Genomic DNA, 26,807 nt, shown 5'->3' with positions numbered 1-26,807 from the left:
GATCTCCCATCCAGGCAGTGGTAGTCCTGTATCTGCTAAACTCAGGAAAAAGGACGGTGTTCACTGGGCTACAAACTGACTCTGAACACACTGTCTGTTTGTTATGTATGAAAGCAGCCAGTCTGTACAGTGTATAAATGGTGCAAATTTGCATCTGTCCTGGTTGTGTGCTGGTCTTAGGAAAGAGCACAGGGAGCTGACATTCCTAGAAAACCTTTATTTAGCTTTTCTGCAGGCATTGCATCACTTGCCCTCTAGTCCTCGTAACTGTGAAGCATCCTACTTCCTCTTTAAAAATCAGAAGAGAGATTTCCCAGGTAGCATCAGACTCAGACGCAGATCTGGCACTGTTGCGCCACACACACAGCCAAGGGAAACTGCGTGACGAAAGCAAAGATGTTCCTAACTTAAGAGTCCAGTTCCCTATTCTGTTACTGAACACAGTCTATAACAGCTGCTGAGGACACAGAGGCAGCATATATTTAAATACAAAATCAAATACTTTAATGAAATCCGGGAACAGGAAGAGAGCTCAGGTAATACCACTAAAACGGATATTTCCTGTGCTGTGTATATTTGTTTTTAATATAAACACCTTCTCTTAAGCAAGCAAGCAGAGGACAAGCTATCAGTTTTTCAGAGTTTTTAAAGATCCTGAGTAGAGAGTTTATCTAAACCACATAAACATTGTATTATATGAAAATGGCCCAAGTCCTGAGCTGGTGGCCAGCACCAGGCATTCCACCAGTTTAAAAAACAGACCACTTCCAACACACAAAATCTAAATAGTTTTCACATTTCCACAGAGTTCTTTATGCAAAAGGGAAAAAAAAGCAGTCTTCAGTCAAGGAATCTGAAGTTCTCAATATTCAATATGTAGGTTGCAAGCGCCCCTCCCCCCCAAAGCATTTGCAATTTGTGGGTAAAGTTTAAAGGGTTATATTAAGGCCTTTCTCTGTCCTTACTGTTTAACATCATATATATACAAAAAAAAAAGTGTCTGCCTAATATAGGCACTGATTTTAAAAATCAAATTATCACCTTGTGTTATACAACGCAATTATGTCCGTTGGGAACAAAAAGCCAAAGAGAGACACAGACTATTGGTAGCACCCAGCAATGCCACAAAGGCTGTGCTTCCAAAATGCTTTCGGAAAAAGGATGTCACCATCTCAACAGCCCGCGTGAAGGCAACTCTCTCCAAAGTAGCCAACAGTTTCTGAACCATGACTGCCATTCCTACAGTGCGAAGCAGCGTCTCCAGTCCAGTATTAAGAACAGATGAAAGCTCCAGGAACGGCACACAACCTTCCACAGTTCTACAAAAGGATTCAGCGAAAGTAAAATGGACACTATCCAAAGTAAGCCTGTTCCAATATCCCTGGTGCCAGGATGGGCACACAACTAGTCGGGAGATGAGTTCCCGAGTCCTTTGACTTCAACAATAGACACATTCCCTCTCCAGCAAATCCAGAAGCAGAGGGCATCCTTCGGCTGCTCTCCAGTCCTACTCATCTCCGATGCCGGCTGTGGCCTGGATGGTCTCTGTCATAGCGGTGGCTGGGCCTCTCATACGAGTGGGGCCGCTCGGGCCTCTGATCCCTGTAGTAGTGGCTCTTCTTCTTGTACTTCCCAGAGTGGTCTGGACGTTCCCGTGAGCGGCTCCGTGACCGCGAGGAGCTCCTGCTGCGTGATTTCCGCTGCTTTGGAGAGGCGTACTTGTAACTCTGGGCCTTTTTGTAGCTCCTCACCTTAGAACCTTTGTAACTGGAACTGCTGTGGTTGAACTGCCGCGGGGGAGAATCGCTGCGGCTTCTTGAGCGACTGTGGGATTTGGAGCCACTGGAGGGGGAATAGCTTTCGCTCTTCCTGTCAGGAGGAAAAAAAGGCATTATGTCTCCTGCCCAGCAGCCTTGGGGGGCCCACCAGGTGCTTCATAATAGTGCTCTTGTGCTTCATGTGGCATCAAACCAGTTAGAATACCAAAAAAGCCAGACTTGCTATGAGGCTGATCCCACACACTGCTCCACCATAGGCACAATTCCCCTGCTCCATGTGCCTTAATATTACTAATGCTCCAGCCTCTGCCATCCTGGTTAGAACTACCGGAGTCTGGATAATAAACCTCTAGCAACATCCTTCATAGCAAAGGAGGTATTCGATTCAGTCCAAGAGAAGAACAAGACATTAAACTTCTGGTTCTGCGTCTCTTTTTTTGCATCAAGGCTAACAGTAGAAGCATCAAGGCTAACAGGAGAAGGAAACACACTGGTTCCTTGAAGTGACCAAGGTATGAACAGTGAGGGCCCGAGACACGCTGAGACATTTTCAGAGAAGGTAACATGTTGAAGGCTTTCTGTGCAGCATTAATTCTAAGCAAGAGACAGAGACCTTGCTCTCCAGAGCTTTCTTTTGTGTGCATAGCCCACTTCATGAGACTCAGGTACCTACCTTTGTTTTGGAGTTGGCGACCTTGAGGGGGACCTGGAATAGCTTGGATCTCTACTTCCACTCCGACTCCTGCTCTCTCTGCCTTTCTGAACACTGTGAAGGACAGAATCAAGCAAGAAGATGTAGGCATGTAAAGCAACACCACGCATACACTGGGCTCTCCTCATTCGCACATCTGCAAGCCCAGGCAACACTGGGAATAATTCTCATTGGCTGAATTCCAATCCAGTCCCTCCCCAATACAATTTTATGATTGATATACACTGTGGTCTATGTTGTGCAAGAACCTTGAGATCAGAACATGGAAGTGGATGTCATGTTTCCTGCCCTGGTTATAACATGTGGATTTAACTTGTGTTGACAGCTGGATGCCAACTGCAGCTTTAGAAGGCTGGCACCCAAAGGGCTGCAGTATCCAGACATTAACCACCAGGAAAGCATTTGGGAGAAGATTTTTTTTAGCCCGCTGCAATGAGAAATGGTGACATGTATCATGGACTCTACTTCCCAAATACCAGGATGCCCTCAAATCAAAGAAGGCCTCAGTTAGCAATGGCTGCTTCATTATCTTAAAAAGAGGAGTAAAGACATTCTAAAATCAACAATGTAAGTTTCCACATGCTCCAGTTTCAACTGAACGCCATGGGCCCTTTTTGGCCTCAGATAAACACTTTCCTTATGACCTGCCTCCAAAGAACAGTGAGAAGGGAAAAAATTCTCCTAGTAGTCACCCAAATTCTTGGGGGTGTAACAGAGTCTACAGCAGTTCTGCTTTTTCCATGTTTGTTAGAAGATGCACAAGTCCTGCCTTTCCAGCACAAACTGTAAAACAGCTCTCCTGTGAGCCGAAAGACCTCTTTGGATCCAGCCCAAGGAATTACAACAGGAGAGAGGCTGGGACTCAAAAATTCTCACCTATGGCTGGGATGACCCCTGCAAAGGCAGGGCTGGGCATGCCTGGGTGCTGTGCAGAATGGTTGTCAAAAGAAAAAAGCACAGCAGCAGATGTCAGCGTGGCACAGAAAGGCAGACCACACCTGCAGGCTCCGTCTGCCATGCTGCAAGCTTCCACTCCCCTGCCACGAGGTGACAATTCTGCGGAAGCAGCCCAAAAAACCCTTACCCATTGACCGGACTGTTCGACTTCACCCTTTTCATTCCTTCCATTTTCCTTTTGGTGTTTTTTATCACCTGCACAGCAAGTGGGGAAGGTTTGGTGCCTTTATTTTCTTTTGGAGATTCTGGAGAAGTAGGAAAGAAAGAGAATCCAGTCAGCCATCAACTAGGGAAGCGGCATTTAAGTATCGCTACATAATGGTTTCTAGGATAAGGACATTTGGCATGTCAGGTCCCACAAACCTGTCAGGGGGAACAAAACACTATTATGCAGCAGGTGAAGAACAGACAGACAGAGAGCAACTCAAATGCAATGCTGGGAGGCCAAGCACCAGCATGCTAATGGTGCATGCAAAGAAAGCGAAGGCCAAGTTCAAACAAGGTGCCAACCAGGTCACTTGTACACCTAGCATCATATTCAAGTGGATGTCAGTCAGCGTACACCACATGCACCTTCTTCACCGTTCTAATAAGGGCAAGGAAGCAGACTTCATCTGTACCATGCATCTGACGAAGAGAACTTGATTCTTGAAAGCTTATGCTACAATAAAATTGGTTAGTCTTAAAGGTGCTACTGGACTCTTTTTGATTTCATCTAGTGCCATTAGCATAGAAAGGATTTTGACCAATTATATTTATTATTAATGAAGACCAGCCCTCATGTTGGATTCTGAACTTTTGTTCTGTTCTAATGAGTCTTTCTACACAAGACATCTTAGACAGGGACTAAGGCAGTGACTTACTTTCTGTGTAGTCTTATATTCAAGTGAACTCTGCGCATGTGTATCCACAATGGGAGAACAAGTGTAAGATCTTCCACTCCGTGTAAGATGGCTTGTGTAGAGAGAGACTCTCAGGCTTCTGATACTAGCAGGCAAAGAGTAGCCCCGACTTGCAGACTGAACCTCAGCGTTCACAGCACTGTGTGAATAGATCTGGCCTGTTTGTCAGTCACCACCTAAGAGTCACACAGGTTTCACGATAAATGATACCAACCAGTTTTGGGGGCAGGAGAAAATCCTGATCCAACATCTAAACTGGGTGTTCCATCCGTTAACAGGCCTTTTGCGTGAGCTTTGGCCTCTTCGATTGCCAGCTTCTTCTTCTCTACTCTCCCTTCTAAGACAGCCAAATCCACCTGAAAACACATAGGGAATATTTTTACGGCATCTGACAAGCACAACTGCACGCTTACAAACACTAAAGGCCTAAGAAGATACGCAACCAAACTACATGTTCTCAAAAGGAGTAACCTAGCAGAGCTGGCAGGAGACACAGCATAAGTCCATTGTTGTTGAAATGTGTGGAGCACCACCATGTCCAACGGAGATTTTTTTTTTTTGCGATCTAGGAGATGGCCAGAAGGGCCAATTGGGGAACTACAGCCATGAGTCAGCTCTTCACAGGACAAGCAAACTACACTGGCAGGCAGAAAGAAATCATTTGGGCAGATCTCAGTAAACACAAGGGGCAGGAGGATCGTCAACACAACACCCTTGAAACTGAATGCACCATGCCAACTTTTGGGGTGTAGCACAGAACAGAACACACATACAAAAGCTCACATCTCATGAAATCCCCATGGCACAATCACACAATTAGGAACTAGCACATAAAACCAAAAAGGGCAAGAGAATCTCAAGTGGTCCTGTGCAGAAACACACAAAAACAATTTGACTCTCTCCGTCCTCCCCCAGCAACTGGGAATCCTGTGATCTAAGAAGCAGCGCACCTTTTTCCGAGTATACAGCTGCAAGATTTTTATGCAGATCTCCTGAATCTCCTCTTCTGTTGCTCCAAAGAGTAGAAACCAGTGAGGGCGACTTGGAAGCGGTATCTGTGAGCAGAACAGAACATCCCTTGCCGTCACTTACTCATCAACAGCTACTTAGTTCAAATCAATCTAATGGCAATATCTAAGCTTAAGGCACTGGCTGCTGAATTGAATTAGCCATTTACTGACTGTCGCCAAAGCAAGGGTGAGAGAATTAAGCAACATCCCATAGGCCCTTCATCTTCCAAGGCAAGAAATTACTCTCTCTCCTTCCACAAAACCCTAAAGTATCTGGTCAAAATATCAATGATTAAGCTTCCAATGTGTTCTGTATACTCTCCAAAATACTGACCAGGATTGAAGCAACCGTGAATTTATCCCATGAGTGAGTCCGAAGAGAGGATTTCAATTAATTTCTCCTTGCTTTTCAAACTCAAGTTCAATAGCCCAGAGATATTATGGAAGAAAATTAATTTTTCTATATTAAAAAAATATAGCTGCCCCTCAAGTAGCTATGGCCAAAGAAGAGCAACAATTACTAATGGTTTTACAGAATTTTCCTAGGCAAGAGGTGATAGCAACGCCAAATCCAAAAGAAAAATATTCTCCTTTTCCTGGGAATTCCCTTCCTCTTAGCAAAGTTTTCTAGTCCTTAAAAGTCATCTTCATAGATTGTATATTGTTAAGGAAAAATGAGATTACATGGAATGAAAAGGAATTGAATAATAAAAGACTGACAAACGACTTTAAAAAGAAAGGTGATTATGTGTGGTCTACAAGATTGGGGCAAGAAAACAGCACAAAACCTTCATATGCTTAAAATGACGACGATACAGGTTTCAGGCTAGAAACAGCCTCTGGATCTTAGAAAGACAGAACCCCTTAAAGATCAGAATTAGCCCTGTGAAGTGTGCTTAAAAGCAAATGGACAGACAATGCAGATCTTTATATAATTAAATTCTTTCTGTGGAAGCGATGTGGGGAAGAAACAGGTAATAAATACTTCAGCAAGCATTATCACAGGAGTTGGGATTATTTTTACAGACTGCTACATGAATAGAACATGCAATCAATAAAGCCACTGAATTTGGTTTTGCGTATTTGTGGAAAAGTTAAGACATGGAAACTGATTTACAGCCGTGCACTGCTTTAATTTCTCGCAAAAACGTTTCACTTAAGTTTCTTATAATAAAAGCAACATTTAAGCGCAGCGCAAGAGCATCCTGGCCAGCACCAGTCAGATCAAAACCAACCTCCAGGGTCCTAGCAGCAAGGTAGATACAGGCGCAAGCGATGCTCTCGGGGTGAAACCTCACAAAGACATCCGTCCGTAGGCTGTCATTCATGTAGTTCCTAAGATGACAAAAGAGGAGATCGTAGAAGTTGCAGGTCTCTTCTCTGGCTATGGGGGGGGGGTCTCTCACTCTATTGTAGCTAGCTGTCTAGGCATTCTACAACTACATTTGACATCTAGATAACCCTGTGAAATCTGACAAGTTAGAAGAGAAAGCTTCCTTCCAGGGAAGGGAGCCTCTTTCGAATATATCAACTGGCTGTTAGAATTTGTGAAAGAGAACCAATTTTAACTTTACTTTTCTCCCTGTTATGATCTACTGGCCTGTTCTCATGCAAAGCATAACATCCTTTTTTTAATTTCAAACACTATGTGTAGCGTATCTGAAGAAATCTTATCAAACTTCTGGCTTAATCCTGTTGAGGAGAGCAGCACGTGGGTTCAAGATGGACAGTCTGAGGTTGCAGATCCAACTGGAGGATTCTTCAGGATCCATTTAATTGTTTATCCTGTCAGCTTTTCGATGGACCCATTTCCAGAACAGACACAACCACACAATCCCCTTCATAGGGCAAGACAGTCCCTGAAGTTCAATCCAGATGTTTGGTAGCTTCGCCGCTGAAGAGCCCGAGAGTTCACACAACTTTCTTCCACTGGCATGGCCCTGGATCGCTTCCAAAAGCCCCACTGTCACAACGTTTCTTAAACTGAATGTTCATAGAATGAGGCAACTGCAAAAATATCGCACACGACTCACAGTCAGTATGTTTTACACATTTCTCCCCTGAAAGGAAGTTTAAAAATACAGAAACTTTTTCTTTTGCAGCCAATGTGTGTGCAAGATCCCAGAAAGCACAATTATTTTCTTTAAAAATCTACTGTCCAAGCAGCACATCAGGCAATAACTAAAATATGACCCAGAACAATAGCATCTAGAAGACAGAGACGACCACTGGAGATGCATTATGAACATCAGATGTTTGGGGACTGAATTCATGCTGGGTGACCCAAACTGTGTGTCTGAGTCGCCTTAAATCAAGCCATGCACAGACAAACAGGAGAGTCACTATGTGATAAGGTTAGAATGAAGGCAGCCAAACAGATGGTCTGGGGTACCCACCATTTTTGTTCCTCAATAAAACAAAGCTGAAGGGTTTGAAATGTTATTCCCAATCTTGTCAGAGAAATCTAAGAAAATAGACAGAAATAGATGCTCTCTGACTGCTAACAAATCAGTTGTAATTAGGATTCCATCTTTGATTTGGCCCAACTGTACTGGGAAGTGGGACATCAGGCTAACCATTCAAGACAATACTTTAGAATGTTTCCAGGGTGCTCAAATACCGGTAGCCCTAGAATGCAACAGGATGAAGACTTCCGCATTTTAAGTCTCTGCAATGAAATGCTTTTGTAACCAAGGCTTTTCTCGCACTTCTTTATTCTCCAGCAGACTGTGGCCCATAGGCAAGGTCTCCAAAGGTACTTTAAAGCAGAGGCTTCCCCTCCCCAAACAGTTGATTCCCACAATGCATCAAGCTAGTTTTGGAGATCTCCTCTTGCAAAAGCAATTTGCTGAAAGGCTCAGGGACACCAAGCATGTAGAAACAGTGCATGAGATCTTGCCCCTCAAGTTTTAAAAGCACAGTAGGAGAATTTTAGCGCTATGTGGTCTCAGGGATAAGGACAGTAAACATATAAACTTTATTGTAACATTGAATTTAAAAAAAAAAACATTAATTCAAGTATCAAAATTTTATGTTAAGTGCAATAACCAGCATTTATAGAATTCCATCTCCCCCCCACCTTCCACCCACTAATTTAAAACTCAAGTTTAATAGTTTTTGCACTCTAAAAACATAAAAACACAGCATCGGGAATCCCAACAGTAATGCATTCAAGGTTCAGACTTATCTGCAAAGTGCACAAATAAAACTTTTTATCGAGTTGAAAAAAAAAATCACAAGCAGAAGTCGGCCAGTTTTAACTCTACTAGTGTACGTATACCACCTGTCTAGAGCCAGCCTTCTCTCTGTGGAGCCTGCTTTGGTTTGACTGAAGACGGCAGTTATCCCTGCACCATAGCGATTGGGCAGCAGAGGAGAAGTCTTAGTCACTTACCCTCAGAGGCTACCCTTTGATCAAAAGAGTACAGAAAAGAACAGTCAAAAGAGGTTCTCCTTCAACACAGCACCACAAAGTTCAGTCAGCAGAAATATGAATTATTATTAGAACACATTTTACATCATGTCAGTTTCACAGGTTACCCTTTCTTTCTTTTTTTCTTTTTTTGCGTTATACACAAACCCAACCCATTCCTAGAAGCAGACATTAAATCTTGTTATCACTGCAGGATGTATAGGCATGTATTAACAGGACTGCTTGTCTAACCATTTTTCAAATGAAACAATTATGTCAGAAGAAGTGGCTCCCCTCCCACTCCCACAAAGCCACTATAGGGCCGCACAAAGCCAATATAGGACAGGAGAAACTCCATGTCCAAAGGCAGTGTACCTTTGTGTACTGCAGACAAGCAGGAGAAGGCAGTGGGACTTCAGATCCTGCTTGTGAGCACGCACAGGCCCTCTGACTTGGAAACTGAATCGCTGCTCCGATTCAGCACGGCTGTTCGTACATTCACACACAGAAATAACCCCACAGTAATCTCCACTGAAAGGGGACTGAACAGGCAGGAATCAAGGAAGAAAAAGCAAAGGGAGCGTGCGTGAAGGTTGAAAGCTCTTACCATTTAACTCAGTGTCTGAATCTTTAACAAAGAGGCCCGTCAACTTGAGGCGACAGAAGCGGCATTCCAGGTTAATACTGGAGCCACACTTGTGCCACGAATGTGGCAGTGGAGCATACATGTAACTGCCCCCATACATGGCATCTCTGTGCCTGTGCCCCGCTGGTCTCAACAGAAAGAAAAAACATCAACTTACCATGACGTCTGGACCAGGTGCTGGTTACGTTCACATTCTAATACCTGAAGGTACATAACGATTATCTGGAAGATATGGGTGATTGAGTTATACAGGTGACTGCATTCTGGACAGAGGTTATAATTTAGATGGCTGGGCGCAACCAAGCTTATTCTATTCTGGATAAGCATTGTTGTGAAACTCCATGGCATCCACACAATGCCAAGTGTAAACAGAAAAGCAAAACACAAACATTTGAATGCAGAGCACAACCTTTCCTCCTCTGTATTCCATCCGAGTTAGCGACCTGGTCTCCTAAACGTATGGTTCTAACCTACACGCAGACGTCTCCTAATGTTCCCAAAAATTCTTGTTAGAGATCGGATGGCTTCCACCTATACGCCCACCTCAAAACATACAGGAGCAACTGGTAAGGAAAGAAGAAACGTCAGCACCCTTTTCCTGCCAACATAACTCCCACGAATAAGGATAATCTAGTGGCTTAGCACACTGGCTTTCCTTCTGGGACTCATTCAGGACATCAGGCCCTCTCTCATTTACATGGATAGACTGAGCAATTCTAGATCCACCTATGTTACATGCTGCTGGTACTTCTGTGCACTTGCATTTTCAATACTATCACCATCTTTTTTTGTTGTATTTGTTTGCCATTACCACTCTAACCTGCTTTTTGCAGAAAAGTATCTTGTTCCAATGTAAGTTTTTTGTCTTTAGTTATTAGCTTCCTAAATACTGGAGTGACACCACATCTGACAATGGCAAATATGCTACAGAGTTACACCCAGTCAGGGCAGTTGTCATTGCGCTGACACGAAGAAAAAAAGATGGATTTTATCTACTTTTCCAAACTGCTGGCTCACTCAAACCTCAAGATGGCCAGAGGGCTTTAATGGCAACAATGCATCTGTTGTTATCTGCTTGCATAAGAATAAATTGCTTAAGAACTTGGAAATGGATAGTTAAGTCTAACCAACATCCAACCTCTGAAGCCACTAGTCTTCACTCAACGGAGACACTGAACTGACCACTAAGAATTTCTTGAGATGAGACACAAAGACAGCAAATGCCGCTATTATTCAGTTGTGACCCATGGAGCACAGGCTTCCTGTACACTAATCAGAACATGAGACAACTTGTAGAATAAAGAGGAAAAGATACAAACCTTATGGGGGTGCTTGACATGCACACAGAACCCCAACTCCTTTAGAACTCTCCTCTCAGCTTTTATGATTTGGTTCTTCAAGTTAACATAGTCTTGATCCAGTATGAGCGGTACAGGCTTCCTGTTTGGAAGAGACGGGAGGATCAAACTGCCGCCCAACAGCAAGAGAAAAGTGTGGCTGTGGTGTGAGTAACTTGGCTGGTCTGTCAGCATATTTCAACCCAACTACCTTGGTGTGTAATGGAAATGGAAGAGAGATCAAACTGTGGTGCAGGACCTTTAAAGACCACCACAACTCTCGTTCAAGGCAAGTCCCTGTTTGTATCTAATACATGAAGGGTTTCCACTGTTCAAAGCAGGTGCATCACTGGGATTTATTTTGACCCCCGCCCCAGCCTCCCATTGATGTGCACACAAGTCACAGAGAAACATTTATTCTCTTTTACTTTTATCCTGATACATCCCAGAGGCTCTAGCTAAACAACGTCAACGTTCATTTTTTTCTTTACATTTAAGCTTCTTTTGAGTTCTTACTGCCACCCCTGAATAGTTGATGTCCAGGCTTCCCACTCACTGGATAGCTTGGGCATGAAGACTCACTGCTGAGATTAACCTCTTGCACGTTTTAACACTTACTTTTTCTCTCTCAGATGCCGAAGTCTATGAAATACATTAATTACATCCCTTATACGCCTTGGTGCTTCTTCAATTTTTGAGGCCAAATGAACACAGGCCATTGATACATGCTGAAAGAGAAGCATAGGCAATATAAGCTGGCTGCTAGAGGAGGGACAAACATTCTAATACTCACTACCAAAATGAAGATTAGTATTACAGTGTGGGGGGAGATATTTTCAGATTATTTCAAACCAACGGCCACTCGGAAGTATGTTTGACTGAGATCAATAGAATTATTAGTAAACAAGTAACAGGACTGAGATCCATAGCAGAAGTTTCAGTAAGTAAAATCACGCACAATATATGAAATCAGGAGCTCACATTCAATTTATAAAATGAATTTCATACCTCCATGGAATGTTTCACAAATGACTTTGTGTAAAAGAAACGCTGGAACAACACCTGCCCTGTAGCCATGGCCACCTAAGGGGGAAAAAAGGCAACATGCACATTAATACTGATGAAAAATGTTCAGAAGAATCAGAAGCAGATTCTTATTGATCCAACCCTGTAACCCTATAAGTGCTTAATTTTGACAAACTGTAAGACTTGGACTTGTATCTCTTCCAGAGAAAGCAGAGTTGCTCTTGAGGGAGGTAGCTTCCCTGCTACCACCTTCCCATTGCCAAGTTCAGTGCCCCCCCCCCCAAGTTGTGCTTGTGTGGTTCAGCAGCTCCCAGGAGCAGCATGGAGGGCTAAGTGGGGTTCTGCAACAAGGACAATAAAATGGCACCCTCCGATAGTTGTTTTAAAAACAATGGTGCTGACAAGGCAGTATGCACATGGGTCTTAATGACTCTGCATTTTATCTTCTATCCATTTTCTTCTCAACCCTGTACCAATCGAACAACACTATGAATGGTTTAAATCAGTGCTGCTTTATCAGACATTTCCAACTAAGTGCCAATCATACGTTCATGGACGTAGACAGCAAATCACATGGTATTTGTATAGAGAGTAAAAGTGTATCTAATTGGACAAATGCAACACAAAACCAGAGTTCACAGGGGGAGGGAGTGAGAATATAGCTTGTTGTCTGGCATTATATATGCCCCAATCAACCCTGTATGCGTAAGGCAATCATCTTCAAATCTTTCAGACTTGGAATCTGCTTTTAACCCCCAGCAGCAGCACAGGAGACACTGAAGTTCAAGCATGTGACAGGAGTCTGCGTTATGATCTCACAAGTGTGTGAGGAGGGAGCACCCTTCATGATTCATGCAGAAAATCTCATTTTACCACCCTATACATGTGCAAACTCAGACTGGGTGCTTCCAAAAAGCAACCCCCAAAAGGTGATGGTGGCTCTACAGGGGCGTGCAATCTGCCAACATAAGAGGTGGGAAGGCTGCGAAGCAACTCTGATAGCATAATGTACTGCAGTATTGCCTACAATGCAAACATTTGAGAATTTCCCCCACTCATGTCGTGCCTAGTACACAGAAATCTGAAATGTTTATTCAACATTAATATGAAACTTAACACTTTACCAACATACAAGTATCAGACCAAAAACAGTCACTCCAACTGCCCTGTTCCCCTGTGCTGCTATTTCCCCATACTGTTCACCGTAAACCTTTAAAGAGCATCAAGGAAGCACAGACAGGAACTCCACATATTGGGCATGCTTAAAAGGATTACATCAGAGGTGGCCCTAAAGGGAAACCAAAAGCTGATTTGCCCAAAAACAAGTCTTTAGAAATGGGGAAGGAAGAACGAAAAATGGAAGTCACATCCTCAAACCAGAGAAACATCCACCCCTTTCAAAAAGACAGTAACCAGCAGGCTCGGCAAGGATACATGACTAGCAAGGGAGGGGATGGCTGTCATTTCTGGGCAATGCTGTTACATCACCCACTTCCTGGAAGAGAGCAGTTAACGCTGGGGAACCTCCATTACACTCAACAGGGAATTTTCTGCCATCCACTCTGCTCTGAATAGGAAAATCTCAAACACATGGGGTATTCTTGTGAAATTTAAGATCCTATCAAGGGTGGGAGTCTAAGGTTCTTTGTTCAAGGGTCTGACTGCACAGCATCTGTCCAGGGGGGAGAACAAAAGCCCTGCATTCAGTACTAGCAGGGAATATGAACAAAGCAGCAGATGTAGACGCTTTCAAAAGGCTCCTCCTCCCAGTCCTTTTTCCCAAACAGTTACATCCAGGGCTCAAAGGTGCTCACAGACAGACAATCCAGTCGGGAGTGCTCTCAGCAATAGCTCCTCTGAGCCACTTCCTTGCTGTTTCCAAGAGAACAGCCAACTGCTTTCCTCCCCCTTCCTTTTAAAGTACATTTTTAGGTTTCCTCTCCCACCACAGCTTGTTCACAAAAGGGCTGTCCTGCCTTCATCATAATGGCATGTATACATATACCTCATTCATGGTCACTTTTTACAGATATAGGACAAAACCTCATAAACTGGTCAGTATCTCTCACCCCCCCCCCCCGGCTTTTCCCTATAGAATCATTTACTTTTCATGAATAGAAATGTGAAGGACTGAGGATCGATCCTGCACCCCATTTCTTTCAACAGAAAAACTGTGAAGTTTGGGGGGGGGGCAATTGAAAAATTCAAATGAAATGTTTTCTCTTCTGGAATGAGTGCAGTAGTTCTTAAGACAGTTTTACTCACTCATGGTATATAGTAATTTTTACATAAAACAATCATAGAAACCAATCATAGGGTTGGAATGGAATCTAGTCCAATCCCAATCTACAACATTAAACAGTAACTCTTACATTTACAACAGAGATAAACAGTGTTCAATAGTCCTATTGGGACAGCATAAGAGTGTCCAAATAATAAAACATATACTTCCCTGCACTTCTGTTTTGTATTCTCAGCTTTTATTTTTCCCTACATCACAAATGGTAGAAACTGATACAGATATACTAAGGCAGCATGAATGGTAACAGTGCACACCACTCTTCTACAGAATACATTCACAGTTTTATATTTAAGGAATATATTTAATTTAATAGTTAGTATAGTATAATAGTATTTTAACTTAATAGTATAATATATTATATGCTTAGTGCATGCTGTATGCTAAATGATGAATTTTACATTGTTAAATGAGTAAGAAAGGTTTTTATTTGATAAATACTACATTATATCAAGGTCCGCAATTCTATCATCATCCTGATTCCAACAGCGTGGCCAGCTGCCTTAAAGTGATGCCAACAGCCTTCCACGGTTTAGCGCTAAGCTACTGATGTTCAGTTGTATACTGCTATCAAACATGGAAGTTCCATTTGTAACAACTGTGCTAAAACAAAAATGAAGGACCACATGATGGATCTTCCTTGTGCAGCACCACATTTCTGACAGGATCAAAATGGAGAATGCTGGACCCATGTTATACCCCATGCTTCTGAAAATGGAGATTTCACTCATCACAGCTAATAGCCACTGACATATTTCTACTTGCACAAATCTGTCAAACCCTTTCTAAAATTTGCCTTGCCTGGAAGTTCCATCTACTCCACAATCCTGTTTCTAGGAATGCTAAACCAGATAGATGTCTCTGGAAAGTCCAGAACCAGAACATGATCCCGCCCCAATCATCACAATCATATTACCTCTGTATGTGGTGGTTCTATTCTGAACTCTCACGGCTAGTAAGAACCACCTTGTTGTGACAGGCCACAGGCTTATCATTTCTGATTTATTGTTACGAGTGAAGTTGTGTGGTGGTTAATATTCCTTTTAAAAATTGTGTTATGAACGCCACCTTCAGCTCAAGGAAAAAAGGTGGGGAAATAATAGAAGAACTGGGACCACACAGCTAAAATGGCAACAGCCTTCAACAAACTGTCTAGGTTCTCCCCCCTTTTTGCCACAGGCTCCCCGAAGACAGCTGGAGGAACATAAAAAGAACCAAAGGGAAGCTTTAATTTCATGTATCCCCCTCCCCCCTCCCAGTCCACTCTGCCAAGAGTCACATTCCATCTGGAGCTGTTTTTCTTGTATTGTTTGTAAGCTGCCCTAGAGATAATTTGATTTAAAGACAGGATACAAAGACTTTAAAACAAAAAGGAGATTCTCTCAAGTTGGGAATTCACATGCAAATTTAACTTCATCAAGCCTGAACTTAACAGATTTGGGGGGTGGCAGGCTGATTACTAACTTTTGTTAATTTATCACACAGGGAGTTGTCCACAGTAAAAGGACACCCTTTTAAATTGGATCTCTTGCTTGCATCAGTGTTTGGCATGTGACTTACCCGTGTCTTGGAATGTTGAACCTTTCCGGCATCTCTTTGTAACACCCTACCCCTTTACACTTCTGCCTACTGAACGCAATGCTTCATACATCTGATGAAGTTAACTGCCTCACACAAGCACATGCCACAGATGTATTTTGATTCTTTGCTGTTGTTTTAACTCTTCCTGTTTGAACAATATTGCTGATTTTTCAGTGCTCCTATTTTATTGGCTTGGGAGTTTATTATTAGAAGCTCCCTTGGACTATTTTTAACAAAATGAGGGTAGAATATATATATATGTATTTGATTACTGTATTTGATCACTATTACTGGAGATCACTATGGAAATTTGTGAACAGCAGAGCACAAATAATATACAATAAATACATTTCCTGTATGTTGATTCTACCCTGCCACCTAACCAAAAGTACAAATTTTAAAAAGTGCAAACAGAAAAAAAGCAGGGTATTACACCAGTATCAACACATATATTGATCATTCACGAGCTATGTATTGAAGTCTTTGGTTGCATAGCAGAACACATAAGATACATGCTCACTATTTCTTTCTATGGTGCCATCATCCAAGTCAGTTTCCAAAAATAGTTTAAGAAGTTAAGAAGACAGTTTCATGCCGGTAGCTGTGTGGGTCTGCAGTAAAACAGCAGAGCACCTTAAACACCAACTAGATTTCCAGGGCATGAGCTTTGGCAAGTCAAAGCTGCCTTGGTCAGATTTCCAAGGCATGGGACTTTCAAAGGTCAAAGCTCCCTTCTTCACATACATTTTGGAGTACAAGTATGTAAAGTTTTATTCAGCCAGAAGGTGGTGGTGGTGGTGGTGGTGGGATTTAAAGTAGGAATGTAAGAAATAACAATACTGCCGGTCTCATTAGGTCTTGGAAACCAAGCAGGGTCAGCCTTGTTAGTAAGACCTCCAATAAAGACCATCATCACAGACGCAGAATAGCAAATCACCCCTGTTCCTCTCTTGCCTTGAAGACCTCAGCAGGGCTTGCCCTAAGCCAACTATGATTTAACAGCATTTTCCACCACCAGCAATTAGATAGATCGAGCTGGGTTGTGTAAAGCAGAAAATCAGCATCTGTAGTAAGAGAAGAGCAATACTGGGGTAGCCCCCTAAAGACCAACTAAATTTCAGGATATGAACGTTCAAGAATCAAAGCTCTCAGCAGGGAGAGAAAAATCCATGATCCCTACTAAATCTTGGAACGGGGGGAAGGGTATTATTCAGAATTTAACTTTAAATTATTAAAATATTTCCACAGCCTCTCACAGCAAGGACAAAGCACCCTCGGCCTGTTTGTTTCCTGTTCCCAGCACTACAAATGGGTAAGAATAACGAACTTTGTAACCTGCTCTGAGTGTAACACTAAGTTGTCCTGAAGGGCAGAATATAACTCGATTATTATTATTGCCGCTGAAAAGAAATATTTCATTCAGCTAACAGGCTAAAGAGGAACTTGTCTAGATCCGAGCTAATTATCTATTTAAAAACACTTATTTTTATTTATTTTTTGGCTTTATATCCAGCCCTCCCCGCGAGCGGCCTACCTAATTTATTGTGTATAAAATGTATTTATACACAATAAATTACAATTTAAAATCGCATAAAACAATAAAATATCAATACGTGGTGGGTCAGGGCGGCAGTTCCGCTTCCCTTCCACGTTTCCCTGCCGTTTTTTCTCCCCTTCCTCTCAGGCCTACTTCCCAGCCGAGGCCTTCCTCCCCCCCACCCCGCGCGGCCTACCCACCTGAGGCAGCCGGAGCAGGATGCCAGCGGCCTGGATGAGCTCGCAGCCCGTGACCCGGAGCTGGGCCTCGGTCTCGGCGTCCAGGCCGCTGCCCATGGAGGGCGTGAAGCGCAGCGCGTCGTCCGGCAAGAGGCAGTTCTCCAGCGTGATCAGCACCCCCGAGTACAGCCGGTCGCCGATGCGGACGGCGCCCGGGGGCGGCAGAAGGGAAGGTGCCGGGCAAGACGATGACAACGACGACCCCGGGCCGGCCGCCATCCCGGAGCCGGAGCCAGGCCCCGCCAGGCCCGCCGCCGCTCCTCCGCCGCCTCCCGCAGCCGCCATTATCGCCGCCGCCATCTTGTCTCGACGACGTCGCGGATTCACCTCACACGGACTGCCTCGGTCGCCTCCTTTATCCCCGCCCCCACTCCCTCCCACCGACGCTCTTCTTCCTCTCCATTGGCTGGACCCGACGAGGCGCCGGGCTCCCATTGGGCACTACGGAGGTCCCTCATTATGACGCAATTCATTCCCCCCCTCCACTTTCCCTCGAAACTAGGCGAGGCGGGTGAGAGGGTTAGTTGAGGGGAATGACGAAGGTTTCCCAGCAGGCCTCACGCGCGCCACTAACGGCCGCCTGCTCCCCCCTCTCACGACTTTGGGTCGCACCACGTCCTATTATGGGGGTGATCGGTAGCGTTGAACGCCCCCCACACAACCCCCCCCCCAAAAAAAATCCGTCCGAGTGTCAAACTAGCACCTTAAGAAAGCTTAACCTAGAATACTTCACGTTGTCACGCCGGTTTCCTGAGCAAGGAAGTGTTTTGTCTGTTTCATTGTTCAATGACTCGAGTCTCCCTCTGGCCTTTTAAATGGTGCGACCCAGCCACAAGTTGACATCCCCGGCGAAAGAATTCTGCAGAAATTCCCCTCAGAGGCTCTTCTAGCCCAATCTGAGGCATGTTTTACCTTGGGAATTAAGCGTCCCGTTTGCATTCAAGGGGAAGATCAGAGATTAATCTTTTAAAGTTTAAATTTAAATAAAAATATTTTTTTTAAATTAAACTTTTTAAATATATATATATATATATATATATATATATATATATATATATATATATATATATATATATATATATATATATATATATATATATATAATTTTAAACATTTAATTTGGAGTAGGCTACCTTTTCACACCTTTGAGAAGTTTCTTCTTTAAAAAATGTAAATTAAGCAGGGGGCATATTCAATAGATAAACCTATCTTTCTCTAAGTTACTTAGGGAAGACAAAAAAACTTCATTTCAAAGTATAAGGCACTTTGCATTTGCATAGAAGCAATCTGGATACAACAACAACAAAAAGCAATTCAGCAAAGAAAGGTGGGGTGTGTGTTCTTCAACCCATTTTAAGTTGCCCGCTCTCTGCATGAGGCGTAAACCATATTCAGAGATAAGGGAAGCTTGAGATACTGGATTTCTTTTTTTTTTTTGTAAAAATACCAGTACTAAAATTTAAAATAAGACCCCCAACAGATTAGACTGTTCCAACACACAATGCCTTATTTCCAATATAGACAGACTTCCTTTCCCCATCAATGGATTTAGAAAGCCCATTACATAAAACCCAGTTCCTGTTCATAGACAAATAAAACCCAATTCCTTGCTTTTAGTTGCTTACCACTCTCTGCCACTAGGTTACGGAAGTTTCTCACCCTGCATCATATCCCTGGAGGTTAATATCACCACTGGCACATCCAAATTCATCCCACAAGCCACATCTCACTGGCTCTATACCAGAGAGAGAAAAGGCTCAACAGTAGTCATAAACAATTTCAACAATCCTTTTATTTAAAATAATATATATTGGAAAGAGACTTGAGACAAAACATCTCCTTGAACCTGGAGGACCAAATGTGCCCTCAAAAGGCTTTCCCAGCATAGCCTTGGAGGTACTTCAGCTGTTTTCTCTTAATCTGTGAAGTAGAGAAAGGGCTCCATAACCACTTTTTCTTCTCCAACTGATAAGGGAGGCTTTAGCTTTTAAATCTTAAACAAGAGGGAGGTGGTGCCCAAACTGAGGTAGCCGAAGGGCCACTGCTGCTGTTCACATTATGAGAGAAGAGTCCTTTGCCTGTACGCGGAGACAATGTTTCTGGCTCTCCTGCCCTACCTGTTGAAAATATGGCCCCTTTAAATTATAGTTGCTAAGTTGGTACCTATACAAATATTTCTGTAGACTGAGTTATAATCTTCAAAGTAGGAAAGGACAGTTCCCCCCACCCTCCAAGTCTCAGTTCCAACTTGCTTCACTTCACAAACTGAGCCAACTTTTGCAAAATCGGTGTCCCTTTTTAATTTCAGAGCAGCTTAGCAAGCGAGCCACAACACCCACAGCTTCAGGAATAGTGCACGATGCGTGAAAATATTCCCTCCGGTTCTTTTCCACCTTCCCGAGCAGCAAGCAGGCCTTCTTCTCCTCTCCTTTTGGTTAATGCTGCCAGGGACTTGAATGTCTTTGGCTCATAGATCGCCAGGTCAGCCAGGACTTTCCTGTTCAATTCCACCCGACACTGAAATGTAAGAAAACAGGCATCAAGCCATGGACAGGGGAACAGAACTGGTTCCAAGCAGTTTCAAGCCAAAGAGAAATTTTAAAAGAACATTTAGATTCTAATTCACCAATAAGCTCTTGCAACACTTCTCTTTTTACTTTTAGCCTTTGGACAAAGAGCTGAAAAATGTCAGCTTCATCAATTACACAAAGAAAATCTTAATAAGGCAGCCCCAAAAGACAAAGATGGGGCCATTGGAGTATATGCCATAGTCTTATAGAAGTGAACAAGCCCTTAGCAACTAGCAACATAAATTTATGTATCTTACTTCAAAATTTCAGTCATATTGTTCAACATCTCTTTATAGAATCAAGGGAAAGAGAAAGGAAGAAAATAATACTAGCAACAAACACCACCCAAATCTTGAATAGCAGCTTTCTACAAAACATCAGATCTATGACTCAGGATATGATTGTACTTTTTTTATACTAGTATGGCAAATTTTAAGTTCTGAGGGAGCTGTCTCATTCCTACCACTTGCCGATATTTAAAAAGTCAAATATTTCCACGGCTCAGGTACAAGACTTGATTTCCAAAGCCTGGCTTAGAAAATCTTTGGCACTGTCAAGATGTTCATTATGAATTATCTGTCTTTTAAGACTCATTTATTGGGATGTTTGATGGAGGTATTGGGCATTCTACTACAGATAATGCTCTTTCCAGCCAGTTCAAAACGAGGAGATAGCCCCCCCAAAACAAAACCAGGGTAGGATTCTATCTCTTAAACCATTTCTTGCTAGGGCAGAGTATATGGTTCTCCTTTCTTCCATTTTATCTTCACATCAACCCTGTGAGACAGAATGGCCTGAGAGTGACTGATCACCACCATCCAGTAATTTTGATAGCTGGGTAAGGATATGAATTGAGGGCGGGGTGGTTCCGCATTCTTAGTCCAACACTCTAAACACTACACTACCCCAACCCTTATACTAACTAAAGTGAATGCTGTCCACATGACCTTTGAGGTGCTTGGAAGCCTCCACATTTAACTGCTATATGTGGTGGGCTGCTTGGCAGATTGCAGAAATGCACGCTGGCCATCGGGGAAGCAAAACAGGAGAGGTGACAGGAAATGAAGAGAGCAGCTTACCTTATAAAGATTTCCAATGAAATTGTGATACTTCACATGATGCTCAAGAGCACCTGCTGTGATCCTTGTAATCCACAGCTGAAAGTAAAAATTGGAACGTTGAGTTTCTATGTATTTGAAACATGGAAATGTCTTGGCAACTTTTTGGTATCATTCCTTACCGTTCTCATGTCTCTCTTTCGCAGGGATCTGGCATTTGTAGCATATACAAAGGCCCGCCGGACCACTCGGACAGCCAAGCTGTAGCAACGGTTCTTCCGCCCACGGAAGTGCTGAAAGGGAGAGAAATGCAGAACGTGAGTCAATTCAATAATGAGGAGAAGGAAGGCCTCACTTTCAACCATATAGAATTTCCCATCCCTCCACGCAGCACTCTGAAAAACCTTAGATTAATCTTCACTGGAAGATTAATCAACTAACACCATGACCCTCAGCACATTTAATTTATCATCATCATCATCATCTATAATCTATCTTTCTCACTGGGACTCAAAGCAGATTAACACAGCATTTGAATAATACAATCAACAGCTGGGGTGCTCGATAAACAATACAACATGTATGAATAGGAGAAATCTGAGTACAAGCATACATCTGAATATAGAGCTGAAACGAAACAGAAACAATTTGACAGGGCAAATTAAATGACAAGGAAACTAACCAGTAGGGGCATACCTGCATCAACAGACAGCACCCAGTAGTATAGCCTACAGTCCCTTTAGCACAAGCATTTATCAAGACTCAAGTCCCATGCTGTTGAAAACATCTCAAGGAAACTAAGTCACTACTAGATACGAAAAGCCAGCCCACTACCACCCTTTCCTGAAAAATCCAGAAATGGAAAACATTGGGACTGCATTTTAGCAAATGCTTCCTTTTTCTGAATGACCAGGGAGGATAAATTTATACCCGTTCTTTCTGATCCTTCCCTCCTTGCCCCCCAAATAGATTTAGAGACAACATGTGGACTTAAGTCCACAGAAACTAAAGGGAAGCACAATGGTTTCATCATTCTGGGAAACCCTTGAAAGGTTATTGAGGATTCCTCTCTGAGACTGAATTATACCCCACCTTCTGGCACAGACATGACCTATAAGGCCATACATGACATGGCACAGACATGACCCATGCAAAGCTCATAAAAATAACAAAACTGGCCATCTAAATTTAAAACATCAAGAATAAAATCTTAGAGACTAGTAAAGAGTCCAGTAGCACCTTTAAATCTAACCAACTTTATTGTAGTTTGAGCTTTCGAGAACCACAGTTCTCTTCCTCAGATCTTAGAGAATACAATCAGAATTTAAAAAATAGGCTTTTTTAAAAAAACACCAGGAGAATTAAAAGGCATGAAGAAAGAAATATAACTTTGCAGCCTTCGGAAAAGAGATAAGAAAACAACATTTTATAGTTTTGGATCCATCACCAAAAAGGCTGTTGCCAATTTTTGGAGCCCACCCCCACCCCCACTCCCAAACAACAGTATGGACCTCCTAGCTCAGTAATGGAGCTCAAAGCACCTGCTAGAGTCCCCACTGTTTGCTGTAGGAAATTCTGGGGCCTGATCTACAGCCTACCCCAGAATCCTCCTCAACAGAGATGCCAAAACAGATGCACAGAGGAGGTTAATAGGTAATGGGTTCTCTCTGCAAAGAAAGCTTGGAAGCCACTGTACTTGATTTCAGTTTTACAACACTTTGCATTTATATAGTGCTTCCCAAATGTTTAAAGGCCTCAGACATCGTCTTGTGGCAGTACTTCTTACAGCAACCCTCTGATGTAGGTCAATAATATCATCATTCCTACATGGGGTTGGAGGTGAGAAGCAAGAGGGGCTTGTTAGAGCTCGCTTAGTGAATTCACAGCAGGGGTGAGATTCCAATTGTGTCCCCCCCCCCCAACTTGTAAGTTCAGGTGCTACATTATACTGGCCTTTTATGGCAGACCAGTATTATTATCCGTATGCTGCAGGAGGTAAGGAACCAAAAGCCACTTATAACTTCCTGACTAGGGATTCCCCTCTATCCGTAATTCAGACTGCATGCTTACACATGAAAAATTCCCATGAACCTAGTTTCCATTAATCTTTTAAATATGCTTTTAACTTCTCTTGATTCCAGCTAATCAAACCCATGCAGGTTTACTCCAGAGCCAGCCCTGAGTCCCTTCACTGTGCATTATTCTCTCAAGCATCGATGGCAGTCTTTCTTGCCTTCCCTGTTTATATTGCTTGCTTTATGTTGCCCCTTTTCCTGCATCTCTGATGCTTATTTTGTTTCCTGTATTTTAACTGTTTCAAACATTAACTTTTAAATGGTTGGCCGTTGTGATTTAAGGCAGGGTTGTTGTTCTTTTTTCATAATGTTAAGTATTATTTTTAGTGTTGGGTGGAAGCCGCCACACATTCCTATTCAATATTTAATAAGTTACAAGCTTTCGACCTAGCCATGCCAGCTCTTCTTTAATTTTTACAGTATTTATAGTCCGCCTTTCTTGTTAAGACCCAAGGGAGATTACACAGTGTGAGTCAGTACAGTCAACTGTAAAGCCATTTCAATAAACGATGTAATAGGGTATATAAAGGCACGTTTGCAAACCAGCAGAAAGCCAACGCCTAGTTGAAGAAACCTCTTTCAAAATAAAACATAATGAAAAAGGGCCCCTGAAACAGACGAGGTGCAATTTTTAAAGAAAAGCAAGTGCAAAACGGCCCCAGGGCATTGTGCAGTTGCTCTGGGAGAGCAAGGTGGACTGAAGGTGGCCAGGGAGCCCCGCTCCAGCGCCCTTACCCGTGCATACTGCAGCACCTCCTGCTTCCTCCAGAAGCGATCGGTCAAGCGGGATCGGATCCAAAGCGACGGAGAGAGGAAAACCATCTCGGCCCGCTGCAAAGGAGACAGGAAGGACGCAGAGAAGCCGCCCCACGCGCCTCCAGCTCGCGAAAACTCCCTTTCCGGGCTGTGCAGCGCAGCCGCAAACGGGGCGAGGCGGCCTCGCGCTGGGCGATTCTCTGGTGGGAGGGGCGGGAGGCTGCAGGGCCGAGCGCTCGGCCAGTGCGCAAGCGCGAGATTCTTTCGCGGCTCTTGGGCTCGACTCCTACGTGCGCCTCCCGCCCCAACTAGCTTAAGATCAATGGAGTTTACTCCCAGGGTAGTTGTGCCAAAGGGGCGGGGTGGGATTATCCAGTTGTGGCCCCTCCTGTAATTCCTCACCTCGTTCATCTTGATTTTGCCTGTTCCAGACCAGTTGGGAGAAGCTGGCATTTCCGTGCAGATTTAATTACGATCAGCCATGACCCCCAATAGAGACTGGGACCGGGAGTGGCTCGCTCACTGCAGAAAATAATTGCCCTTCTTCAGAGTTATTTATCTGTTGTTCCTAACATTCATAGAATCATAGGGTTGGAAGGGATCTTCAGGGTCATCTAGTCCACCCCCCTGCACAATGCAGGAAATTCACAACTACCTCCCCCCACATCTTGTTCTCTCAATTTATCAATTAGCACAATTCATTATTCAGGAGGGCTTTCTACTCAGATTATAGGGCTGTGTCATAAATAGCTCAGAGAGATAGATGCCTTGATAAGGGACAGGGAGTATAGAGTATGCTATTGGGTACTAGCTGCTGATGTAGATATGTTCCTACTGGATAGTTTCCACGTTTCTAATAGTTATGTTAACTAATTAAGCTTTGTTTCAGAATGATTTCATCTCTGTATTTTGGCTTTGTGCTTGTTTTCCAACCTTCTGCTACCACACCCTATTGTATATGTCCACTGAATGTCCTAATTGTGGATCGTATTGTGTTTTGCTCAGTGATGTCCTAGCTGTTGATTATACTGTATTCACTTGCACTGTGTAATCCGCCTTGGGTCATAGTGAGAAAGGCGTGCTCTAAATAAATAATAGTTTTCCTTTTCAGCTAGGTCTTGTTTCTGTTTGTACCTATATCTGAATGTATGCTAATAGAGGAAACATTTCATGCATTAGATGACGTAGGCTATAGTCCACCAAAGCTTGTGCCACAATAAATGTGTTAGAAATTTTGGGATGCTTCAAAACTGCTAGCTGTTTTCTCTCCATTGTTTATTTTCAGGATGGCCAGGTGATAATTAGGGACATGGATTACAGTATACCATCTTAGCTTGCTGTAAATGCCATATCCTATAATGGAATTGCCCTACCATCTGTTTGCATCTCCATAACATGTATTTTTGTGAGGCAGTGTCAAGTAGGTCATCTTATTTTGAATAATTGGATCCTGGAATGCATACCAGTTATTTAGGACTCCAACTCCAGCATAGCAATGTTTGCTTACTCATGCCGGGGGAGAGGGAGGATTTTTTCTTATAATTGGCAGGACTCTACGAACACCTATATGACAATTTTTTTTTTCTTTTTAAAGTGCAGACCCTGTGTCTTAGTTGAAATTCTCTGTGGTTGTTCTTCCCTTTTTCTGTACCCCATTTTTATTTTTTTACTGTTTTTTAATTATATGTATTTGATTTCCCCACCCTCCAGTACATGTATGGCTGTACCCAGGGGTCATTTCGTAGAAAAAGAGCTGCAGGAACTCATTAGCATAACTCATTAGCATATGCCGTGCCCCTTGACATCACCAGAAGTGTGTCATTAGCATAACTGGTTTGCATATGCCACACCCCCTGACATCACCTATCCTGGCTGTTTTGGACCCAATCCGGGCCATTCAGGGCTAATATTGGACCCAAAATGGCAAAAAGGGGCTGAAAATGGCCAAAAGGGGGCCCCAAATGGTCAGGATTGGGCCGCTGCTGAGTGGGAGAGTGATCCACCACCCATCAGAGGCCCGATCTAGGCCATTTCAGGACCACTCCTGGCTGTTTCGGCCCCAATCCAGGCCGCAACGGGCCCAAAGTGGCCGAGAGTCAGGTGGGCGAGGCCACCTGACATGTGACCTCTTTGAAGAACTACCGGAACTGCGTTCCTGTGTCTTCTCCCTCAAAATGAGCCCTGGCTGTACCCTTTCCATTCTCACAACCCTGTGTGGTAGATCAGACCCAAAGGAGAATGACCGGCCCATGATCACACCCAGAGCTTCATGGTTAAGTAGGGATTTAAACCCAGACCTTCCTAGTCTGCCACTCTAACCACTGCACTACAGTGGTTCTCCTGTATGTTATTCTATATCTGCTTAGTTCCTCTAGCCTATTGCCTGTGTGTATGATTTTATCTTTCATAGTAAGCTACTAGCCGTACAGGGGAGGAGGATGTCTACTAAGAAAACATTAGATGGGAGAAGGGAAGGTAAACAGAGGCTATCATACTTTGGACACATTGCGAGAAGACAAGACTCAATGGAAAAGACAAAAATGTTAGAAATGGCTGAAGAAAGAAGGAAAAGACCCAACGTGAGATGAATTGACTCCGTAAAGGAAGCCACGGCTTTCAGTCTGCAAGGCAGTTAATGATAGGACACTTTGGAACTCATTAATTCATAGGGTTGCCATAAGACAAAAGCAACTTAACAGCATGTCACACACACACACACACACACACGGCACAGTGACCACTATCCAAACCAGCACCTACCAGCTGCTTTTCAAAAGCACATGCTAAGAGACTCAGTCATAGATCCCTAATGTAATGCTTCATTTGCCCCCAGAATAAAATTTTAGGAAGGGCTGACTAAAATATATTATGAGCAGTGTGAATTTTCTCGTTCCTTATCAGCAGTGCCTTTT

The 26,807-nt window shown here is 43.2% G+C and overlaps 2 protein-coding genes across 3 annotated transcripts; both read right to left on the bottom strand.

Moving 5' to 3' along the window:
- Positions 1-479: 479 nt before the first annotated feature.
- CCNL2 (cyclin L2) lies at positions 480-17,737 on the bottom strand. Of its 2 annotated transcripts, XM_055001248.1 has the most exons (11): positions 17,398-17,737; positions 11,763-11,837; positions 11,373-11,482; positions 10,737-10,857; positions 9,575-9,639; positions 6,595-6,694; positions 5,300-5,404; positions 4,564-4,705; positions 3,575-3,692; positions 2,452-2,544; positions 480-1,869 (listed from the first exon to the last, which is right to left on the bottom strand). In XM_055001248.1, exons 1-11 carry the CDS (start codon positions 17,734-17,736, stop codon positions 1,512-1,514), a joined length of 1,626 nt encoding a protein of 541 aa, XP_054857223.1. In that variant the 5' UTR covers position 17,737; the 3' UTR covers positions 480-1,511. The 2 variants fall into 2 exon arrangements, with proteins under 2 accessions (XP_054857223.1, XP_054857224.1); XM_055001249.1 differs by lacking the exons at positions 9,575-9,639; positions 10,737-10,857; positions 11,373-11,482; positions 11,763-11,837; positions 17,398-17,737 and adding an exon at positions 8,643-9,559.
- Positions 17,738-19,210: 1,473 nt separating this feature from the next.
- On the bottom strand, positions 19,211-24,025 carry MRPL20 (mitochondrial ribosomal protein L20). Its single transcript, XM_055001670.1, has 4 exons — positions 23,875-24,025; positions 21,247-21,357; positions 21,086-21,163; positions 19,211-19,953 (listed from the first exon to the last, which is right to left on the bottom strand). Exons 1-4 carry the CDS (start codon positions 23,959-23,961, stop codon positions 19,780-19,782), a joined length of 450 nt encoding a protein of 149 aa, XP_054857645.1. The 5' UTR covers positions 23,962-24,025; the 3' UTR covers positions 19,211-19,779.
- Between the last annotated feature and the right edge of the window lie 2,782 nt (positions 24,026-26,807).

The sequence above is a fragment of the Eublepharis macularius genome, chromosome 17, assembly GCF_028583425.1.
Source record: "Eublepharis macularius isolate TG4126 chromosome 17, MPM_Emac_v1.0, whole genome shotgun sequence".
NCBI classification, from domain to species: domain Eukaryota; kingdom Metazoa; phylum Chordata; class Lepidosauria; order Squamata; family Eublepharidae; genus Eublepharis; species Eublepharis macularius.
Note: the sequence above shows the minus strand (reverse complement) of the source record. Positions and strands in the feature narration are given on the sequence as shown.

What these genes read in the sequence shown, in the direction of transcription:
- CCNL2 (XM_055001248.1), bottom strand. Translation starts at nt 17,736, where the DNA reads ATGGCGGCGGCGATAATGGCGGCTGCGGGAGGCGGCGGAGGAGCGGCG. An exon ending in TCGAACAGTCCGGTCAATGG is followed by an intron (nt 2,545 to 3,574) that starts GTAAGGGTTTTT and finishes TGTCCTTCACAG; the next exon opens with TGTTCAGAAAGGCAGAGAGA. An exon ending in TCGCCAACTCCAAAACAAAG is followed by an intron (nt 1,870 to 2,451) that starts GTAGGTACCTGA and finishes TCCTCCTGACAG; the next exon opens with GAAGAGCGAAAGCTATTCCC.
- MRPL20 (XM_055001670.1), bottom strand. Translation starts at nt 23,961, where the DNA reads ATGGTTTTCCTCTCTCCGTCGCTTTGGATCCGATCCCGCTTGACCGAT. An exon ending in GAAAGAGAGACATGAGAACG is followed by an intron (nt 21,164 to 21,246) that starts GTAAGGAATGAT and finishes TTTTACTTTCAG; the next exon opens with CTGTGGATTACAAGGATCAC. An exon ending in TCATTGGAAATCTTTATAAG is followed by an intron (nt 19,954 to 21,085) that starts GTAAGCTGCTCT and finishes CTTACATTTCAG; the next exon opens with TGTCGGGTGGAATTGAACAG.